This window comes from Corvus brachyrhynchos, unplaced genomic scaffold, assembly GCF_000691975.1.
Source record: "Corvus brachyrhynchos isolate BGI_N302 unplaced genomic scaffold, ASM69197v1 scaffold1, whole genome shotgun sequence".
Lineage (NCBI taxonomy): Eukaryota > Metazoa > Chordata > Aves > Passeriformes > Corvidae > Corvus > Corvus brachyrhynchos.
Window position 1 is genome coordinate 9131493 of NW_008237222.1, and position 24167 is coordinate 9155659.

Sequence of the window (24167 nt, forward strand, 5' to 3'; positions counted from 1 at the left end):
AATGCATAGGGAAGAACAAGAGCTGTCACTTGCAAAGACTCAAGGATATTGCAGAGGCTTGGATAAACAAACATCTAAATGGGACCCTAATAAATTAATGAACAGTGCTTTATGAATAGTGTCACCACATGCTGGCTTTCCAGTCAAGGTTGAATGAAGACATAGTGACATCTTTTAAGAAGTCAACTATTTTAGTTGGGAGATTGTGATTCAAGCAGTAAAGAAACCTCGTTAGAAACCTTGATTCAATTCCTTCATCTACTTCACATTTCCTTTCCAGTAAGTTTCTTGACCCCTACTATTGCCAAGATAAATAACTGCACTCATATGTGGAGGTTTAGGGTCTAAATCTCCATCTATCCTACAGTTTGCACTTTACAAGCACTACAAATATCACTGCTTCTTCCTGTATATTTATGTCACAATCATACAGTGACAATTGCAATCATAATTTTATTTTAGCTAGGAAAGCTGTATTATTACTGCACTGATTTCATAAAAAAGATAAGGATAATACAAGTGATAAAGATTCAACTAGTTAAGCTCTATAAACTGAAATATATTTTGTATCCGTCAAAGGTTTGTTTTGCATTTAAATTAAATTTTTGTATCAAAGAGGGAAGATGTCGCTGTGGTTCAAGACTTCATCTAGTTTCACAAATCTTGCTTTTCAGCTCATTTGTTGAGTGACAATGGGACTACTTGGGAGATAGATTTGTGTCTTAGTGTCTCTATATTGATACCTGTAAAATAAAGGTTGTAAACAAAGCTTCACAATATCACAGATAAGGAGAGGGAAGAAAAGAACCAAGGACCACGAAATCTTCAGAGGCAAAAGGAGATGGACTCAGTAAGAAAACCCACAGCTGGTGTTGTATCTGTAAAACACTTATTCCTGACTATGGAAAGGAAATGGGGCATTAAAGTAGGTCTAAATTAAACTGAAGGCACATTTATGTTGGTAGTGGTCTTTGGCATGACCATACCTTTGTGAATATGAAGCGGTGAAATAATAGCCTTTGTAGAGAAATAAACAAATGCTTTGTCATGAAGTAGAAGGAATTTTAGTGCTGAAAATCTGCTTGAGAATTAATCAGGGATAGGCAGATCAATAAAGAGTAAAGCATATAAGCAACTACAAGATATGTAAGGGCAAATAGCTTTCTGGGTGGCCAAAATAGAAAAAGTCACAGGGAGAACTTCAGGGTAGAGGATGATCATCTCATACAGTTGTAAATTTCTTCTTTGAACAGTGAAAACATGAGAAACTCAAGTAAGAGAACCAGAGAAAGGATTGTCACCAGTGTGGCAGAATACAGAATCCATTGAGCCAAAATAATTACATGAAGCATAAAATGAAGGGGAGTGAGATAATTAACTAAAATAAGGAAGGGTTAAAAAGAACACATCTAGAAAATCTAGGAGCAAATGAAAAATATAAGGCTTAGCAGACAAACCTTTGGTATACAATATTATGACATTTTTGCAATCAACATACCAAGAGACTTTTCACAAATACTGTAGGAAAACGTCAGAGCCCACCAGAGAAAGCCGTTCTTATGATGTCCTTTTACAACTGGGAAAGGATCTAAATTTACAGACCGAAATTCTGGCTCTATTAATCTCTTGTGTGATTTTTGCTATTTGATTCAACTGTTTCCAGAATTTCATCCAACAGGCATATTCTTCTAGGATAGAGAATTCATTTTAACTTCCAGTTTGGTAATAGTATTGTCAGTGAGAAGATGACATCACTCTTCTCTCTCTTAAACCAAAGAGAATAGCAAGGATTTGCCTGTAAGCTTGTACTTCAGACATCACTAGGAAAGGACTGTTGGGATCATCTCCTCTTTAAGGCTGCAGTGAGGCCAGTCTAGTAGCCTGGCTATTACTACAAAGCCAAATGAACCCTCTGAAAGAAATATTTCATGCTGCCACGTCATTATTTCAAAAAGAAAAGCTGCTTTTTTTTTCTCTTTAGAGCAATAACTGACACACATGAAATGAGGTAGTCAAGTTTTATAGGGAGGATTCATACATTTTATTACACCAGTTGGTATATTTCTGAATAGCAGAAAAGCCATGACATCCTTGAAACTTTATTTGGGAGAAACAAAGGTTTAAACACAAACAGTCTTTGTTGGTTTTGCTTTCTTTCCCCAGCTATATCACTTAGCCCAATCTAATTTCTCTTGTTCTTCAAACATTTCCTGCTTATATCCTTATATTATGAAAGCTAGAATAACTCTGCAAAAATATGTGGCATGTGTGTATCCTTCCATATTTTGCTACCACTGTATACAGTTGTATTCAGCTTGATAATGACCTAAACGCTCCCCTCCTTCCCAATTTTCCACATCAGTGATCTCCAGAGATGCATTTTGGAATTCTATGCTCTTGGCATTGTAGCATCTAAACTAAAAGTCTTACCCCTAATGTTTCACAAGAAAATGGATGAAGTGACATAGTGAGTGATTGGGGAAGAACTCATAAGTAGGAACTAACTTTCTAGTTCCTGCCAGGTAGAATTTGGATTATGCCTTGCTGCCTGGGGATTTCTGTACCTTCAGACAAATGTCTAACTTCACTCTGATTCCCATTGATCTTTTTAGACCTTCAGATTGTTTTGTGACAATGAGCTCCACATGCAACTTACTCTATCTAAAAATCACTTTTTATCAGTTTTGATCTTATTGCCTTTCTTTGTCATTTAAGTCTTTCGTTCTTGCATTATGAAAGTAGAAAGTGGAACACCTGACAATCATTTTTCTACCCATGGTTTTGTATATTTTTCTCCTAAACATAATGTGTTCTTTTTGCTGTCTCTTCCTAAAGGAGTCTTTTAACTTTTAGTTCATCTTTCCTAAAAGCTTTCTCTTTCTGATTGTTGTTGGCGAGGTGAAGATCAGAACTCTTTTCTATACTCTAGACCAGAGTTATAAGGTCAGAAAAATTACATTTTTCTTTGCCTGCGTTGTGTTTTGACTACAGCAGTGCTCAGCAGATCTTACTACTGGGTTTTCCATATGGGTTTTTTGGTTCTGTTCCTGTCTTTTCCCCCCACAATAAATTTAGACTTCTTGTCACCAAGCACACTTGGATTTGTCAGTATTGAACTTTTCCTTCTCTCGTGCTCTATCTTCATCCAGTTCTGTTACTTCTCCTTGAAATATTTTATCTACTGATTCTTCTGAATAAGTTTGTGCATCTTTAAGGCTTTTTCCTTCACTTTTCATCTACTTTTCCTACATTTTTGCTAAAGTATGACCTAGTGGTCCCCGTGTTAACCTATTATTAGCCTTTAACTTTTGTTAACCTTTTTGAACATTTAGCCTTAAAATTTCTTTTTCTTAGTTTGTTTTGAATGGCAACAAAATTTTACTTCCCTCTCACTCCTTTCTGACTTCATTTAACTGATAAAAGCACGTATTCCATACACACCTCCATGGGACCTACCAAATGTAGTATATCTTCTTGAATGACTTGGAGAACAGTAACTTTAAGAAGCCTCTGAGAGGGGAGCATTGAGGAATTACACACCAGACAGCCTTGCCTCTGGTCTGGAATAGCCACAGAGCATATACTTGAATCCATTTCCACACACATGAGTTTCTTCTGTCACGGTATAATTGTGTTTTTCTACAATGACAGCCTGGAATTTTTGTCAGTCTTTCTAACACTGATGTTGCTTTACTCTGTGCATAGAGGTGAATATACCTTAACATTCCACCCATTTAAGTTTTTAAATCTAAGGTTATGTTAGCTTCTTTTCAGCTGAACAGAACTCCTTGATCCTCAGCAGACTCTGATTTATGGTCTCCTAGTCTAAAAAGTATGATCTTACCTTCCTACATCTGGATGTATAATTTTATCATTGACCATTTAAATGTTCTTTCAGTAGGTTAGAAGTGAGATCACTCTGTCCTGATATCATTATTTATCGCACTATGAATGTTTGCATTAACCATTAATTAATCATAAAAGGTTTTCCTTGCAATCACCAACGAAAAGGATTAATACTCTTAGACCTGATTTCTCAGATCCTTGTAAGGTGAATTTCTTTGAAACAACTCTCTAAAGAGTAGTTAGTCTGTTCTGTAGTCACTGCAAAAGTGTTTTATTGCCATAGTATAGCTCCATACATTGTTCAAAAGAAAGCATCGTGTCATATTAAATCAAATATCCATAAAAGACTGGTACAGCTGCTCTTTCAAATTTATCAGTCCTTCGGGGAACTTTGGCCAGAGTGTAAAGCTGACATTGTCTATAGGGATGGAAACATCACAGTGCTTCTTATCAGAGTGATGACATTTTATAGAACTTTGAAAAAACCCCAGTTTAATTATTTCCTTCCAGCCTGCTGTGATTATGCAAGACTCAAACTGAGAAATCAGCTGTTACAATTATTTAGCATCATAAGCTGAGACTCAGGCTCTGTGAGGACTATGCAATGCCTCCTTTTGGGGGTGTCCTTCGGTCCTTGCTGTTAAGACTGGGGACTTGACTGAAGCACACTGTGCTTCCTTCTGCAATGGGCAGCTGGGTTTTCCTTCCCATTAAAAGAGTGACAGGACAGCAGTAGGAGAGGGAATACAATCCAAAGTTTCAAATGATGTAAAATCAGGATTACTGGGCACTGGAATGCTGCAAGCTTACTTGGCTGCCAGGCTGACCAGCTCAGTGATGATATTCCATGTAAACTATCACTATTTTCATCCTGGGAATCAATCCTAAAGACACTCCCTCTCACCTCCAATCAGTACCTCTCACATACATCTCATCCAGTTTGGGAACACAACCCAAAGAGTGAGGATGAGTGGTGACTCCAAGCACAGGTGAGAATTTTCTGCCTGTGTTTGTTTCATTGCCTGACACATCAGGGAGCATTTTCAAGATTAGGTTCTCAAGCCCTACTGCTTTGCCTTTGACTTCACATCTCAGTAATGAGTAGTTCCACAGTGGCCATAATGTGTCATACATTGATAATAACAGCACATGTATCATTAGACTTCCTACTTACAGTATTTGTCATAACCCTTAAATAATATTTTTCCACAAATAAATAAAACCCAGGGCTAGATAATTTCAGGCTTTTATGTCAGAAGAGCACAAAAAGCTATAGTTCTTTCAGCACTTGGGGTTTTTTTCCCTGAGTTCTCTTTTAATATTTTGAGAGTTAAAACGTTAATATAAAACAGTAGCATGGCTGTCAGTTAACTTTTAATGTGTTTTAGTGGAGAGAGGTAGAAATGCATCACTGAATAAAAAGAAGTTATTTGAAGTATTTTAGGCCTAAAATGAACACACAACACCCCATTGCACCAGTGGTACATAAAAAAATGCAGAACTATTAAAGAGAAGAAGAGATATGAAAAAGGTCTGCTAGATAGGGTATTTTGGGAAATACAGATGACAGTTGGAAAAGATTTTAATGGTGCACCTATCATCTGTGAAGGCAATGGATGACAATGGAAAGAAAGATAATAAAAAGGTAGATTTATTTCTCACAGTAACAAGTTCTGCTCCACTTCTACTGAAGTTAATAGTTTACAGTTAATCCAGACACGGTAATTTAACTGCAAAACTGCATTACAGGGGTTTGAGTGCTGTACTTGACATAGAAATGTAAGATATTTTTAACTCTGAGCTATAAGAGGAAAGTGCAAATATAGAAAGTCTGCAACTGAACTAAGTCTGAACCACAACAGCTTTGCAGGCTGCAAGTCCTGCCAGTTCTGGCTGGCAGAAAAGGCACTGAATGCTGGAAGACTCAGGACCAACCCGAGACAAGACAGTTAAATTTGCCATGACATGCTGCATTCTACGTAGATCAAAGTTTTCAGGGGTTGACGGTGCATTGAAATTATAGATGGATCTAACTTTATTCATTACTAGGAATAGGTTGCCCAGGGAGGTTGGGGAGTTACCATCCCTGAAGGTGTTCTAGAGGTATGTGGGTGTGGTACTGGGTGATGTGGTTTACTGGTCTAGGGGCTACAGGGGCAGTGACGGGTTAATGGTTGCTCTGGATGATCTTAAAGGTCTCTTCCGACTTTGATGATTCCATGGTTTTATTATTCTATTTTATTTTTGTTACAACTAGCTCAATTGGAATTACATAAATACAAAGAATAATTTCTTCAAGAAGAGAAATTTAGATGGCACACAGAGGGGTTAATATGTTCGTAGATTTAGATGCCCTTAAAAAGACCAAGGAAGACAGCATAGCAGATATATTTTTGCACATTCAACACCTTTCTTGGAAAATCCTGTTATACTTGATGCCCAAGAAATTTCCCTAGAAAACACATTAGTGCCATTACTTAGGCTCACAGAGATTATGCCCTAATCTGGAAGAAAAATAATGAGGTAATGTGATAATAGGGTGTAAGTAACTTTGGGAATAACCAGTCTTACTGGTATGGAGCTAAAAACAATCAACTACAATGCAGAAATTTTCCTTTCAACAAATGGAAGATATTGAGAAGCTCATAATTCCCTAGTTACCCTAGAGGGACATATCCATGTTTTTGTAAAATTCTGTTATGACTAGGAGGTTCATAAGATATACTAAGTGTGAAAAAATAAAAGGTATTAGTGACACAATTCAGTGTCAATCTACCTGCTCTGATAAAAAAAGGAAGGTGTACATACTTTCGTGGAAACAGGTAATTCTTTTGGTGAATGTGTGTCTAATTTAGTTGACCTGGGAATGGCATACGCAAAACTACGTGCCAAAAAAGGACTGCTCACTTTAAACAATTTCAGGAAACTGAGGAATGAAATAAACATGTTCATTTCTTGAAGTATTAGGGCAGTAAGCAGGAGACTCAGTCGTCCCTCAGTGCCGCAAGAGGGACTCAAGCAGTGCTATACCTTTACCTTGCTGGCCAGACTGCACACGATGTTCATAGACTATCCTGAGTTGGAAGGGACCCATCAGGGTCATTGAGTCCAACTCCTGGTCCTGCACAGGACACCCCAAAGTTCACATCATGTGCCTGAGAGCATTACCCAAACACTCCTTGAGCTCTGATGGGCTTGGTGCTGTGATCACTTTCATGGTGACCCTCTTTCAATTCTTAGTTATTTTCTTTCAGATATAAAGATTATATGATATTCTAACACTCACCATAATTTAATTATCTATTTAATTATCTATTCCAGGAAAAGATCCTATGTTTTCAGTTGCAGGCTACATCTTAAAAGTTTTTAACAAAAACCGAAGCTAGGCATAAACACTTCAGAATAGCAAGAACAGAAACACTCCTAAATATCATAGTATCATAGTAAATATGATAAGTACTACAGGGGGATAGGACAAATTTCCAGTATACATTAGAATAAGGATTCCTCATTTTTCTAAGAATGTTTTTGAAACACATCCATTTTATGAGAGGATCTTGAAACACTAAACAAACTGATTAAGAGTTATTTTTATTTTGCAGCTGGAGAAACTGAGGAACTGCCAAATTCGACCCTTACCCAAAGTTACACAATAAACCAGTGGACGCAACTGTGAGAAAAGCCAGTCTTATTTCCTATAAATTTGTATCTAAATTTACCTACATTTTGCCACAATGTTTATCTGGAAAATAATTGTTTTTGCAAGAAGTAACAATCAGCACTGGAGCAGCTGTGATGTTAACAATTGTTCCACAGAAAGTAAGGATTTAAAAGACACTTGTTAGCCAGTTCTTCCTGAAAAACCACAGCAGTGTACATTCACCTTCATAAAATTCCATTACAGCTTAGAGGACACATTCTAATATTTATTATAGCTATTAGGCTTCATAATTTTGAGAAATGTAAAAATCAAGCTATTGATCTGTGGCACTAAGATAACTGAGTTACTAGAAGAGCTACCTCTTGTTTTTCTTCTGATGATAGAAGTTCATTAAGAGTGGAAAATACTTAATCCCTGGTTGTCATGATTTTTAGCTAATTATTGTGTTATTAAATAGTGACTCAGCCAGAAGGGTTCATTTGTTTCTTCCTTCTCAACTGGAAGAGCTTGAAAGCTTATGCAATGGGAAAGTAAAAGCTGAAACTTTCTTCTCAGCATCCCACTCTTTGTTACTCACATTTCCCAACATGGGCGAGAGATGTATTTCCTTCAAGGAAGGAAGGAACATTTAAGATGCGAATGAATACAAGAAAAGCAGGAAACCAACCACAGCTGTCAATACACAATTTATAGAGCTGCAACACTGCTGGGGTAATATCAGTCAGAGAAGCAATCACCTGTAAAAGGAATTCCTGCAGACCTGAGCTCAGAAATGAGCCATTAGCTATGTTAGCACCATTTGTTCTGAAGGCCTGGTCGTTGAAGGACAAAGCCTCTTTCATTCCTAGGTTGCTTCCTGCAATGTCAGTTTCTACACTCCAAAATGATTATGAGCAAGATACAAAAAAGCTGCCAGTAGCTTGTGAGTGGAACAGTCTTACTTCTTTCTGCCCTTGCCTATTTCCAACATAAATAAACAGATAAATAATAATTTGCCAACAACTTCCCTCCTGCTGTAGGGAAAAAAAGCCATGTTTGGTTGGAATAATTAACAGTCTTTTTGTTATTTTCTACCACCATATGCTGCTTTTCTGCTCTGTATTTGCAACTCCTCAGACCAGCTCCCAGTTTTGCAGCACTGGGAGTTGAATGGCAGATTGGTTGTGGAAGGTGTGTAGAGAAGGGGGAAGGGTGGAAAGGGGGGGCTTATGCATTTACACCTTAACACTGGAAGGAGAACTTGGGGCTGCAAAGGTCTGCTTTTGTAGCTATCAATGAAGTAAAAAGCCATTTACTTTTAACTGGGGACTGAGAGGCCCAACAAAAGAGCCAAACTAATTTTGTTTTAATTATTCATTGTGTTCCAATTCTCATGACTGATTCTGTTTTAATTGTATTTTTAATTAACTGCATTGATTGCGATGGACTGTACACTTCCCTCATGTAACTGCTGACTGGTTTAGCTTCCATTTTGCTTTACTACATCAAAAAAGGAAGCAAGAGAAGACAGGTTTATTCAGAGAAAATGAAGGGTCTTTTCTGCATTTTACTGGTGAATATGGGCACTTATGAAGCTAATTTTAGGAGGCTTTTGTTGGCAATTTGTTACTCTATGTAAATTTGTTAGCAATTTGTTACTCCATAAGTAACTCTGGTTTTGCATGGGTTGCAATATGGTGGTTCTGTTTCTTCCTTATGATAACTTGGCAATATTTTATCTTCTACTGCTGCTCAGGGATCAGCTCAGGGAGTGGCAGGAAGCCAGTGCCTGGTACAGCACTGCCTCCATCTCTGCTCTGCTGGAATCCCACTGTGGGGCTGGGGACTCCCCTGGGGTCTGTCAGGTCAGCCGGGGGCACCAGGGGCAGCCCCAGCCCCGCACCCAGGGCACCCTCCTGTGTCATGAAGTTCTGCTTATGCCCCTGACTGCTCACTATTTCTGCTCCTCTGAGTCCTGCTGACTTACCAGCACTCCTGGCTTTCCCCTTGCAAGACTATGAATCAGCTCTGAGTCTCCAGAAATAGGCCGTGTCTGGTGCTTTCTGTGCGCTCGCAGCACCGTGCAGCATCGCAAGCAGAGAGAAGGTCTGACTGGCTGCTGGAGAAATAAGTGGTTGTGAACCAGATTTTGAATCCTCAATAGCTGCTCATTTTAGCCGTGTTCACAAAGCGGGTTTTTGTCACTACAGTTATCCAGGGAATAGCTGTTCTTTGCGGGAAATGTCTCTTCATTTTTAAGAGAACAATTGTAGCTGTGTGAACAGGCCTGGTATTTATTCCTCATTCTCTTTTGTTTAAAATGCTCTCTCTATCCAAGCAGCGAACAGGGGGCTGAGACTGCCATATCCCTGATCATTCTTGCCCAACTGTCATCAAATATTAATGCAACCAGCTCATAAGCTCAACAGATACAGATGTGATTTGAATAATGTTAGTTTATCATTGCAGGTATTGAATTTACTGTCAGAAATTGAGAGCTGTTGGCCCACAGTGTCATAACAGAAGGCCCTGCAGACTACAGTCTAGGAGCTAGTTGTTCAGCGATGGGAGCTCCAACATTGTTGTATCCAGCTCCCTTGGGTCTTTTCAACATTAAGTTCTGAACAAGGTTTGGAATTCCCTTTTGGTAGTGAAAAAGGAAAGGGAGTTGGATGTAGACAGTGCTGATTTGAGGCATGGAGACAACAGTGGGATCTTTAAACAATTTCTGTCCATTCTAGGTACTGAGTAAGTGTGACACAGAATAAAAGCACTTGCAGGCTTTTCAACTAAGAGTGATTTTCAACACAGGAAAGGTTTCTTTAAACTTGCTAAGTACCTGCTTACTTTTGAGAAACTAGCATTTTTGAAATTCCAAAAACATCCTCTCAAGAGTATTACACAGGGGCATAGACACACTACTGTAGTGTCCAGCTCAGATAAAGGAGAAGAATTTCATGTTTTATTTGCTCTCTGTAGTTAGAAAGAAATGGTATCTCAAAACAAATGCATCTGCTTGCTAATAGCAAATAGTTTTGGTACCCCTGAGACCCTGGTCACAACTAAGTATTATGAATTACCCTCTCAATAAGGTTTTCCAATCAGTTTTGCCTCTACCTTTTAATATATCCCCCCTTATCTTACCAGCTTAATTTTGAGAATATCACGGAGACTGTTTTAAAGCCAAGATTTACGGCATCTACTGCTTCTTCCTTATCCACAAGATGTGTTTTTCTGTCACCTAAACCTCCTGGCACTGAAGAGTTTCTGAGAAGGTCAAATCTAAGCTGCTTTGCAAAGAAGAAGTCATTGAAACAAATGCCTGAGCTAGTCTGTGAAAATACCTTTTTTTTGAGTTTTATGAAAAAATATGTATTTTATAAACATAAAATAGGTTCCCAAATGACGTCCTGCTTCTTCTTATCTGATCTGAGGTAAAAAACAACAGTTCCTGATGTTATGAGACGTGAGTCATGCTGTTGGGGCAGGTAGGCTTAATTTCTGAGACGTACATTTAGTATAAAACCTTTCAAACCATCCCATAATTCATGAAAATTTCTGTTCTTTAAATTTATTTGGCTCAAAGTTTTAATGCTACAGTTTCTGATGGGAGAATAAAACCAACCTATAGGACCACCAAGCCTACATAAAAAACAGAGTAATGCAAATGCAGCTTTGGCAGAGCAATGTAATACTGATTCCCTCTTTTCTGTCCCCAAAATGCTTGCTGTGGTGGGTTCATATTAATAAGTAAACTTTTATTTTACTCCAGTTGGATGTTAGAAAACAATGGGAATTTGGGAGCAAAGTCACATCTATGTTTCTATTAATTGCATGCAGTACATCACTGAGCAGAATTTTAATAGAGATGAAAACCTTAGAATGAGTGGGGAAAAATATCAGTCCCTCACAACTGAAAAATAAATCAGAGCAACCTCTGGCTCTGGGCAGTGCCTTGCACTTGAATTTTTTCTCAGTAGAGTTCAGAGATTTTCACTATGTGGACCAGGTTAAATAGTTACATTAAGTATTGCATATGGCTGTGTGAGAGGGTCACTGCATACCGAGGTCTTTGCTTTTCTGATGTACTACAGCCATGCTATGGCAGGGCAAGACCCACATTTTGTAAACATGACAAACACAGGCTGCTGGCTGAATGAAGAAATGAAAAATGAGCTGAAGCACCTTTAAAATCTTTGTCATAAATAACACTTGTAGACCAAATCTGGACTAGAAAAGAGAAATCTATTAGTCTTTTCAACCTCTTGATCTTTCACCTTCCCTTGCCTGGCTTGCAGTTTTCAGACATGTCTGCTGATGGTAATTGTTCTAAGCCTATTGTAACCGCCATTACTCTGAAAGCACCATTTCTTTCCAAAGGCATCCAAAGATAGAGTACAATTGAGGAGTTTTTTTCAAACTCAAAGGAAGAGGAACTCAAAGGAAGCGAAAAAGTCATGTTAACAAAAATCACTGGGAAAGGAACACTAAATATTTCTGACAGCCAGTTTTGCTGTCCTGTGCCACGTGCCAAAAGATACTGAAATCAATGTGAACTGCATGTGCTCTGGATTTTTCTCTGTCTGAGTAGCTGCCCCTCTGAAGGCAAATAGTAGGCTGGAAAATTATTTTGTTTTCGAGTTGGAGCTCTGAATCCTGTGCAAAAACTCACCATTATAATATTGGGGTTTTTTCCTTTTACAAATATCTCCCTCCTGACTCACTCGCTGCTCTCCTTCTCTAAAAAAGGAAGGGTGGGAGGGCAGAAAAGGGAGGAAAACTGAATTAAAAACCCTGGCTTCAAAAATTCATTCTTTATGGTGAAATACTTAATTTCATTGGAAACACATTCTTGTTATTGGGAAACAGCTCAGACTGTCTATTTTAGCCTGTCTTGAATAAATAGCTTATTCTTTTGAGTACTGCCTTATAGATGTCTATGCTCTGTGAAGAAGATTTTGATCTAATTTGTATTTGATGAGCTGGGAAGCTGTAAATGACCATATGCGTCATCTTGGGAACATTGTAGCTTTATGCAGTGTTCGACGAGACGAAGGATCCATTAGTGACCCAACGGAGGTGTTTTAGAGCAGGCAAGGAGAACTCTCTAAACACCATCTGCTCCTACTGTTGCTTGTAAAACGATGTCACATCTGCTGCTCTAAAAACATTATGCTGATCTCTCCTACAGCACACGGCTGCTGCCCTCCTCTTAGCATTGGAAAAAGGAGTCAATGTCACAGTACTGGGACAAGAGGCGTTAACTGCAGATGAAATTGCACATGGCCTGCTTGGCTTTCCATGTCTTGTGACCAAACCATAAATGTCACCAAAAAAAAAAAAAAAAAATTAAGGAGGGGATTCAGCACTCTACATTTAACTGGTGAAGCTGGTTAAATACTTCAACTGTAAGTCTTTGATGAGCTGCATCTTGCCCCAGCTTGGCTGCTGCTGGTACAACTAATACCGCTGTATGTATCAAGCTTACCATGGCTAAGTCCTCTCAGAGATTGAGAAGATATTTGAGATAGCTTGATTGGTGGAAAATGAGATTTTTCTTTGATTTCAGATGGAATGAGCTCAGAAAGTACTACCATTTCCTTTGGCCATCAGATTTTATAGCTTAGAGTACTTGGCTGCCTAACACCTATGAGGTGTTATAAAGCCAATTTACCTACCCTGGAAGCTCCAAGTATACACAGTGGAGTACATTTTCAATACTGCTCATTACTACTATACCCAGAGTGATTCTTTCATAAGAGTGGTGTACAGGAAAACAGTGTTGGTGTCAGAGGAAAGAGGTTATAATGATGCAATAGAAATCCTTGGAAGTACCAAGGAACTGCAGTCCCAGATGATTAAAGATTTAGTACTTGGCTTTCCACACCCAAATGCAATTGTTATGACCTGAGATTCTTATACAGTACTGCTAGACACAGAGACTGTTTTCAGGAATCTGCAGATGAAGGAAAAATAACAGAGTGAAGTTGTTATGGTGCATGTTGCTTGCAGTTCAGTGTCTATGCTCACTTCACATAATAATGAGTTTAAACTAGTAAATCTTAAAATTGTTGTATTTGCCTGATATCTCTGAATGGTGAAAAGAAGTGAACACCATCTTCTGTCAATCAAGTTTAAGGTAAGGAATTAAACCATCTATTTTAATACCCATTTTGAGAAAAAAAAATTAGGCTACTGACAACCTGATGGTCTCCTCCAATTTGGATAGAAGAGGGGAACAAACTTCTATGCAGTGTCATGTGGAATATCATGGCAAGAAAGAGGCCAGGATATCAGGAAAGGTGGCCATGTGGCATTTTCCATTGCTGTATGAGACTCATAAAAAGCCCTAATGATATGCTGTGTTATCTGGATATCCTGCTAAAGAACTGAAGCACCTGATGTACTTCACTTTCTTACTTTCCTCTGGTAACCTAGAGATACCACAGCTTCATTATATCAGCTACTGAGGGTAGTTCTACATTGACCTGCCTGTCTGCAGAGCAAGAGCAGGAACAGACCAGGAAATAGGACACTGGAAGACTTTTCAGGCCTGTGTTTGGTTGCTGGCTTCATCACTGGCCCAGGGAAAGCATCTCACTACCCTTTCCTTCTGGTGTCACCTCTTACTATTTCTCTTTTAGCATATTGCATGCATGAGTCAGTGAAACAATATATACTTTCCATTATAATGTATTTGAACCCAATTCTTACTTGTAAACATCACTGTACTGTAAATAGAAATGAAAGATTTGGTATTCATCCAAGAACAAAGCAAATACCTATTTTTACATCGTGGTGGCAGGCTGGAAGGGCTAAAAGAGGACTGAAAACCTTCTTGTATAAAAGAGCTTTGACCTAAAGCAACAAAAATCTTGTCTGCTCTTTCAGCAAGATTCTGTTAGTACTCAGGTGCCCTAGAAACTGAGAACCTAGAAACTGCCCTAGAAACTTCCATTTAGAAATGGGAGATTGGTTGCATCTTCTGCTGCTGTGGAATTCTACCACAGCCTTTGCATGACAATCTTCCTCTACACTTACCAATTTCACAGATTTCACAGAATATTCTGAGTTGGAAGAGAACCACAAGGATCTTTGAGTTCAGCTCTTAAGAGAATGGCCCATATAGGGATCAAACCCCTTAATGCCTGTGAAGTTCAGGTGTGTGATGCTGTAATTTCTAAAGATGCTTGTGGACCTTCAGAGAGACATCCCCATACTCAGGCATTTGTCTTGCAAGAGAACCTGAAATGAGCAGAAAGGAATCCTCATGGATAACAAATAGTAAAAGAGCAGAAATTAATAAAATTTTCCTTGTTTGTGTTAATGTCTGTGACACTGTACTTCAGTGGCTACCACAGGGTTCCTTAAGAATTAAACAGCCTACCTGGATTAGAGATATACATGGATCTTTGAATCTTCTCATTATCCTAGATAAATGTCTACTCTGGTTGTTTTTCTTCTTTACAGTAGCTATTGTAATAATGTTTTCTTGTTAGAGGAATGAAAAGGGGTGTTATTCTAGTTTGTGCTTCATTCATCTGTATTTTATAAGGATGCAAGCCTTTGTAACAGGCAATTGTTCCCTTCTCTCTCAAGGGTTATAGAAATTAAATCCTTTAGGGAATACATTGCCTGAAATCAGAGTAAGAGAATCTTTTGTTTTCAAATAGTTTTGCTAAGGCTATGGGAGGGAATCGAATTGCTTATATGGGGTCAAAGTTTGGCCCTTGAGACTAAAACACACAGACTTCAAGCTTAGCAAAGTGAAATGCAAGGTCCTGGATCACAGCAATCCCAGGCAGAGCAACAAGCTGGGCAGAGAACTGATTGAGAGCAGCCTTACAGAGAAAGACTTGGGGGTGATGGTTGATGAAAAACTCAGTATGAGCTGGCAAAGTGTGCTCACAGCCCAGAAAAACAACCGTGTCCTGGGTTGCATCCAAAGGAGTGTGGGCAGCACGTTAAGGGAGGGGATTCTGCCGCTCTATTCTGCCCTTGTAAAACCCCACCTGGAGTGCTGCATCCAGCTCTGGTGTGCCCATCAGAAGAACATGGAACTGTTGGAGCAAGTCCAGAGAAGATGAAAAAAGGCCTGGAGCACCTTTCTCTACAAAGACAGGCTGAGGAAGTTGGGGCTGTTCAGCCCGGAGAAGAGAAGGTTGCATGGAGAATTCACAGCAACCTTACAGTAATTGAAGGGGCTACAAGAAAGCTGGAGAGGGACTTGTGAACTGCAGTGATAGGACAAGAAATACAGGGTGCAAACTAAAAGAGAGGAAATTTAGGTTAGATATTAGGAAGAACTTCTGCACTGTGAGGGTGGTGAGGCACTGGAACAGGTTGCCCAGGTGGGTTGTCGATGCCCCAACCCTGGCAGTGTTCAAGGCCAGGTTGGGTAAGGTCTTGAGCAATGTGCTTTAGTGAAAGATGTCCCTGCCCATGGCAGGGGACATTGGGACGAGATGGCCTTTAAGGTCCCTCCCACTCCTTAACATTCCTAGCTCAGCTGGTCAGAGCCTGGTGCTAATAACGCCAAGGTTGCAGGTTTGATCCCTGTGTGGGCCTTCGTTTAAGAGCAGGACTTGATAATCCTTGTGGGTCCCTTCAAACTCAGAATATTCTGTGATCCAAATATATGGGGGTGTCTAGGGAATGATTATGATGATTATGAGGAATCTAAGTTCCTGTGGAGCATGGCAAAGTTTCTGCCTCTCACCACCTGCCTTATTCAGTCATAGTTTACAGTATCTGAAGTCTTAACTTCCAAAGTGTAGAAGTGGCACTATCCCAACCCTAGCTTGTTTTTTAAGACAGCCTTTGCAGCTTAGTAAGTCATTTGTATTGATCAGGCTTGCCCATACTTATTTTGCATGATAATGACATGGTCTTAGGTGAGAAATGCACAATTCCTTAGGATATGTATACATATAGTTGAAATGGTGAGGTCAAAAATTTTTTCTGAGACCTCTTGCACACAGAAATAGTTTAATGTAAGATGGAAAGATACAGCTCTTTGAAGAAAGAAATTGACTTCCTGTGATCAAGAAGAGCCAATGTCTAATGTTGTGTTATATGGTTCCTGGTGCAGGTAAAAGTAGGTATGTAAAGATGAGACCTAGCTGGTCTCATGATGAGACCTCATTCATGTATTACTAAATTTAACTGAAATGTAATTTTCAGGTTGATTCAAACCTTAAGGTGCTGCAGACTTACTCAGGTCTGAAGTCAGTCTGAAGATCCTGTATGATCATTCAAGAATTAAATTTTTACCTGTATTTTCTTCCTGGAACAGTAGTAGTGGTGTATAAAGCTTTCCTGAAGGCATTGGTTACTTGGAACAAATGTATTTGAGATAAAATATATATTAAAAGACACAGGCTAATCTCCTTTCATACCTGGCTTTCTTTGAAACATACCCTGGGTCTAATAAAAAAAGTATGTATTGTTTGGATCCCTCCACATTTCTCTCTGTATTGATCTGTCCTTTGACAGACTGACAAGCATGTCTTTCCAGTTCTTAGAAACCTTCCATTGTGTACAACCCTTTTCAGATATTTCCTGCATTTTTCAGCCCACTGAACTGCTCATATCATTTCAGCCTGGAAGTATGACACAGTCTCGAGTTGCACACCCTCCACTACATTGGTGTGGATTCAGAGGTTTGCTTTCATTTAGTTATAGCATTTGTCTTTCCTGCTTGTTTGTCCAGTGACTTCAAATTTAGATCAATACATAGAAAAGAAAAATTATTTCATCCTGCCGGCCAGGTTACTAAAATATTTAGACCACATAGTCATTGTATTTTGGAATTGCTTTCTACCTATCCCAATTCCCTTTAACTTCAGTCAAGAAATAAAGCAACCTTTTTTTTATTCTGCTAGCTGTCCAGAAATTCCTCTGCATAAATCTACAGTGACGGTTGTTTTTTTTTGTGAGATTTCATTTCAGCAGCAGCTGAACCAATAAATAGTTGCTGCAGAAATTGAACATTTTGACCAGTTCTCAGAAGTCTAAAAGTTGAAAATCACTTTAGTGGGTCTGGATCCAATCAACTGTTGTACAGAGGTAGTTGTGGACACCTTAGGGGTCTTCAGAAAACATAATAGACAGGAGGCAATGTCACAGCATTCATCTTCTGAGTCACATTTTTTTAATGAGGTGGGGCTTTCTTAACCTCAAACTTTCAGGCATGTTCTTTCATGCTCTTTAGGATGTGTGTTATTATACCTCTGCTATCCAGTTTTTATATTTAAGCCAATGTAATCTTATAATTTCTTTCTCTCAAAGGTTATCTTCTGCACACGAATAATAACTTGGCAACTAAAACATGAAACAGTTTTAGGCAATGTTCTATATGTGTATTCAAATGAACATTACATAAAAAAGAACTTTTAAAATATCTTTACAATAATGACACCCGAGACTGTACAGTTATCCTTCTGCTTCTTGCTAGGCATGCTTCAGGTGAGGACTGGCACTAAATAAATTGCATTGAAGTCAAAGCTTCTGCATCTGTGAATGCAAAGACATGACTCTGTAGATGTGGCTGAACATGTTTTGCTCTTGTATTTTGCCCTGCCACTCCTTTCTTTTCTCATGCTGAGCTCTGCAGTCTGAGGCATTTTGTTGAGGTAGAAGGTTGGGTAACTACTGTGTTTAATTTAAATGACTAGGCTTAGAGCAGATTGATGCTTAAACTAGAGTAGACTGATGCCTACACTGTCTGTGTGGAATTACAGAGCGCTCGGCAGTGTTTAGTCAGTGAGTACTTGATCGGTTGGAAGTTTCAATCTGTACGTATAATCAAGTCCACTGGAAAAGATGCTCTGACAGAAGCTTAATTAAAATTTGAAAAAAACATATCCTGCCATGGGCTCAGACTGGAGCCTCCTCACCCCTTTGCAGGACAGCTCTCATTGAGGAGCTGTGACACAACATAGTGTGGAAATTTTCTCTGTTTCATTACCTTTCACCTCTTCTCCCTCCAGACATCTTTGACGGGTCACAATTAAAACATCCAAGGACATAAAATCCTAAGCTCGGGTTGCTGAAGCTTGAATGAAATTCTTAAGACTGGGATGTTCTCCTATTTGCTGCAGTCCTCTGTGAAATGAAATAACTTTTTGTTTCTTTGTTTTTAAACTTGAATAGAATTTTTAAAGAATAATGCACTGGTAATAGCTCCCAGTTTAGCAACGTCTGTGTACATGTGTATAGTCTTAAGCAATAGTTTCTGGACCTTTATTGTTCTAGTGGAATTGCAAATACTACTCTGGAGAGATACTAACATAATGTATCAGTTCAAGGTTTGGCAGTTCAGGATTTCAGACCATGCCATGCTAGCAAGCAACAATTTCCCTTTGCCCACTTTCATAAGCATAAATACCTCTTCCTCAACAAAACCAAGAATCTCGTATGAAAAGATTAAACACATAAATTTTTTTTTTACCAGACCATAGAAGAAAGCTTCAGCCCTTTTTAGTTTTTTTCTTTTTTTTTAGTTGCTAAGATTTTGTGTCTGCTTGGGGGTTTTTTAGCACATCAACAAAGAAATTATCAATTGATACATATTAATTCCAGACACACAAACATTAGCAACACTTTCAGGATGTCAGAGCTCTGAGTAGTACTTAAACACACTAAGTGAGCATTCTTGTTTAGTGTAGAGATACCTGAGCAAGTTCTAAACTAGCGAGCTTAAATACCCGAGTGGTCCATCACAGTGCTCTCTTCACCCTTTTCTGAAAGTGCCTTGCTCATATCAAGGTGACCTGGTTATACACATGGTTCATTGCAGTGCAGGAATAACTTTCTAGTTTGATATTGTAAAGCTATCTTCTACGACACCAAACTAAAAGGACTAGGGAATTGTATTCTGTTTTTCCTTCCTCCCATACCTTCTACAGCTGGTTCCTTGAGCTATTAAAAATAAACATTCCACATTTCTTCTCACCCTGGAAGAAAGTTTTTTCACATGGTAAGAGCCCACCCAGGAAGACAGAAACACTTTTCAAATAGTCACACTAACGCGTAAGTACTTGTGATATACCACCCAAAGAACATATTTGAGAGAGCTCACCATGCTTGTACTTCTAGGAAGAGACGCAGATTTTGTGGCTGGCATTCCTTTGCTTTGAGAAATCATAATTTCTACTGGCAAGCCAGATCTTGTTCTGCATAAGACACCATTATCAAACGACCTGAAAGAGGGACTTGTATCCAGGGACAACGATTTCTCTAATTTGTGTGCTCCAGCCACGATGTCGTCACTTCTCAGAGTCTCTAAGTCTACTTCTTCATGGGTCTTCCCATCTAGAATGTTTTCTTTCCAGTTTTCAGGAGACTTTCTCTTAATATGAAAATCATCTAAGCTTCTCACACTGGATGGAAAGGTATTTTTCAGTTTAGCAGCTCGGTATGCCCTCAGGCTCATGGGATCAAGCACTCTGAAAGTAACTTCATTAATAAATTGAGAGAATTTGAGTTTAGCTTCTATTTTTTCTTCCACAACAGACAATGAACTTGATGATCCTTGACTCACCAAGCTCAAATCAGATGTAGAGGAACTGCTTTTCTTGTGAGCCTTCTTCTGCCTCTGGAGCTTTTGGCTTGCATTTCCCACTTCTGCTGGATTTAGAGAAGAGTGTTCCAGTCCGTGAGTTTTTTCACCCCCTTTCTGACAGTGCTTTGATCGATGGGGTCGATAGCCTTCATCCTTATTTTTGCTTTTAACAAAGCTTTTAGCTTCTGACCTTGGTCTACCTGGTAACTCAAAGCTGTCCTCACTGGAGCTGCAGCGTTTTGAGTAACTGTTCATTGTCAAATCTCCGGAGAGGTTCCTCTCTGCATCAGTTCGTACTTCTGGTGCGCATGCAGTGGTGCACGCACCGCATGCTCTTCCTTCATTCACCCTGCCACCCCCCTCTTGCTTGGCTGATCTTCCAGGCACAGCACCCTCTGGCTTAACTGGGGAAATGGAACCTTTCCATTTACTTTAGTGTCTGTATGTCAAATACTGTCAGTGAAAGAGGGATTCCCATAAATCCTTGTCTAACTTATAAGACAAAAGGTATGTCTTCGAAGGGCATAACAATGCACCCACCACATTTGTCCCATGTGCACCTCAAATTATGCATGTATTTCATAATTACATCACAAGCAAACTCTCATAATTTTAATTAACCATACTAATGAACAGAATCTATAGGACATGCAAATTTTCCAGGGTATTGAGTGCTCAGTGGACAAGCATGGGCTTTCATTGACCCAGAGCAACATATGATATATTCCTGTTTGTTGAACTGGAAACCAAACTACCATGATGTAGATCAATTCTCACTAAGTAAAGTCTGGGGTGGTTCTGTTTCAGGGCTTTTTAAAATCCAATAGTAGAGAAGGTCATGCTATATTGTCCTAATGCTACTAGTGTTTGCTGTTCTATTAAAAAAGTTAGTGACAAATCTGCTAGATCCAGAAAAGCAAACAAAACGTGATTCTCACTTCCTACCTGCTTGTTTTTGTCATAATTTTAATTCTAAAATAATTTTAAAAGGTTAGGTTCCAAAGCAAGGTGCAATATTTCAAAATTGTCAATGAGATTGGAGTAGTAAAGAAAAGTTCTTTCAGTACCTTGTATGTGAAGTTCTCATTATTTACTGTCTTTATAGACAGGCAAGTCTGAACTCTGAAGTGAAGAATTTCTATTTTTGGTTGGTACATGCAGGAACCTAAGGACTAGTTTAAGTGAGATTAAAGGCTATAGTCTGACTTTATAATCAGCGTGGATATTTGTAGTGCCCCAATGATGTGTTGCCACAGGAAATGACCAGAGAAAAGACTGATAAATTTGAAAGGCTGGAGTTTTTTTTGTTTTTTCATCTCCTTACTTTAGCATAAGGGTGAAACCAAGTGATTTTCCCCTTTTTGTGTGGTGGGATTCAGACTCTGCTTACATCACTGTAAAATGCAGCAAGCAGAGAAAGAGACTGACAAAGAGAAAACTGAGTGACCTTCCTTAAAGATAAGAGCACATTTTAAAATATAATGCATAGCTGACAGGTCAACAGCGTCTTGAGCTGAAATGTACTTCCATGTGCTTTTGAAGCAGACATTTAGGTCCCTCATTATAAGGCACTTTACTTACTGCCTAGAATTTATTGTCTCCACGTTGGTAATTCCAACACTCATTTAAATCATAGTTCATAAAAGCTGCTGAAGTGTTGCAAATCTCTCAAATTAACATAGTAAGTACATTAATTTCGCAAATAACAGGGGGACATGAAGATCCTTTTAACACATCAGAAATCAATTGCTTTTACTGGAATTACTTTTTGAAATGCTTCCATTTTTTCGATGGGACTGTGCCATTCCATTGCATCCTACAAACATTATCCTGATCACAGAGATAATGGGGATTAAAATGCATAAATCTGGTTCACACTGTCTTGTTTTAGATTAATTTATGCCTCTCTCACTTGAATGTGAATGCTAGCAGTTTAAAGGGCTGGCAAATGCTTTCAATTGTCAACACAAAGATTTTCATGACATTTTCAATGCAGTCAGGGAACAATACAGCACTACTCTCTTCTTGTAAAGCCAGAATTTAGGGATTTTTCAGTATGTCCAATACAGACTTCTACAAACTTAATGTTATTCTTGAAGCACACAGGATTCTGAATTGCATAGAGCCTATGCTAATCTATCCTAGGTCTTTTGCCTTCCAGATCCATTAGAGCTTGGCAATGGGTGAGTTCTGCAGTTTTAATGGACTTCATTAATAATGCCTGTTTCAGAAATAGAGCAAGCCTCATTGTTGATCCAGAACCTGTAATGACTTGTACATATTTGGAGAAGAGCTTTTTTATTCATGAGAGATTGGGCTCCTTCGTACATGAATAAAGCTATGTTAACTACAAGCACAAATTCAGTTATCCATTGCACGTGTGCAAATTTTAAGGTATGAATTTAAAAATCTGTGGTACAGTCAATAAAAATGGACCATATAATTCTCTTTTATTGTCAGGAAAGAGCTCTTTTGTTCAGAAAGATGTTATTTGCACAGCAGTCAAATATATATATAGATATATGGTCATAGGTAACTTAGGTAAGGTACATAACACTTGTGGGTGTCATACAGCTGATAATGCTGTTTCTCTTTCTTCAGATGATTTCTGCCTAATGACACTAGACATATGACACAGACACATCTGATTATTAAGAAAAAAATATAATCCACAGCTGCAAAATGAAAAATAATTCTTCTTACTTAAATGATACAGATCTTTTAACATCAATCAGTGCGAATCTTGGTCAGAACAGATGTTATCAAAGTTTGTAGTAACAGTAACTATTCAGTGTTCTCTTAAGTAAGTTTGCCAAAATATTCTCTAGAGACTACCTGAATCCAGAAATTATTTCCATTATGTGTACAAATAGAGAAGCTGAATATTACAACAAAATATGATTAAAAATATGAATGTTTGATATCTTGAACTTTATTTATAATTATTTGATGGTCATTATTTATTTTCCATATGTTAAGTGACTTATTTTTTGAAGTGTTCAAGTTATTTTACCTTATGTATTTAAATCTCTTTGAAGACATTGCTGATATAGGGAATTTCCTGTTCCAATGCAAGCGGGTGTGTCTGTGGATGGCAATACTTTGCTGCAGTAGTCTGAGTTGTACTCTTGAAATAAATACCTTCAGAGAGCTAAAATTCTTCTGTTCTTTATTACTACAATATGCCTCAGCTAGGTGGATGCTTGCCAGATTTCTAGGTTCTTCTGAACCAGTCATATTAACATTAAAATAATCTTAAGAGAAAAAGTTATGCATTAATTTTGCCCTGCTTTAGAAATGGTGGGCACCATTGTTGGAATAAAACAGTATGTCTGTGCAAATCAACTGAAAACTGTCTGCCCTAAGTAACAGACTTCACTATAAATAAGATTTCCTCTATCAGCAGCTCTGCCATTATCTAGTTCATTCACCTTTGATCAATACCTGCACTTTGGTCTGTAGCTGCCATTAACTGGCCTTTAAATTAGGAAAGGACTATATTGTATTCTTTCAATTAGGAAAGGACTGTATTTTTCTATGTACTTCTATGATACCCAATCTTGCATAAGGACACATCCCCAGATACCATCAGGGCTCGCTCATAAGTGAACCCTTTCTAGGGACTCGAGTGGATACAGTTTGTGATTTTGTGTGTTGCAATGGCTAAGTTTTTCTATCCTATTTTAGTGTTAATATAAGAACATAAACAGAGTGACACTGATCCTTTCCTGATAAACTTCTGAACCTGGAACATTTATAACAGCATGATATTTAAGATCATAGCTTAAATGGGACTTTCATAATGACTTAGTATTGCATTTGACAAGATCGAAACATTCAGGAATTTGTCTAGTAAACTTGTTACTTAGGAAAACACATCAAGATTTTTCTAAATTTAGGCTTATTTATATTCTGCATGTCATTTTAGAAAGACATTATTAGAAACCTCCATGTATAAACATGGAGCATAACAGAGTTACCTGCAAATATGACTTGATGTAATGGAATATTTCTACATACCATTGGCTTATGATTTTAATTTAAAAGCTGAATATTGTGGGAATTTAAAAAAAACAAACATTCCACCCTCCCTTTTAAATAACATCCCTGGGTTTT

General features: G+C 38.4%; 1 protein-coding gene across 1 annotated transcript in view; it reads right to left on the reverse strand.

The window, feature by feature from the left end:
* The window catches only part of BEGAIN (brain enriched guanylate kinase associated), a 150231-nt gene extending 129896 nt beyond the window's left edge, over nucleotides 1-20335 (reverse strand). Inside the window, exon 1 of the mRNA XM_017729088.1 lies at nucleotides 19569-20335. Within this exon, the coding sequence (XP_017584577.1) occupies nucleotides 19569-20306 (738 nt within the window). The 5' untranslated portion in view covers nucleotides 20307-20335. The remainder of the gene's footprint in view (nucleotides 1-19568) is intronic.
* Nucleotides 20336-24167: the final 3832 nt, after the last annotated feature.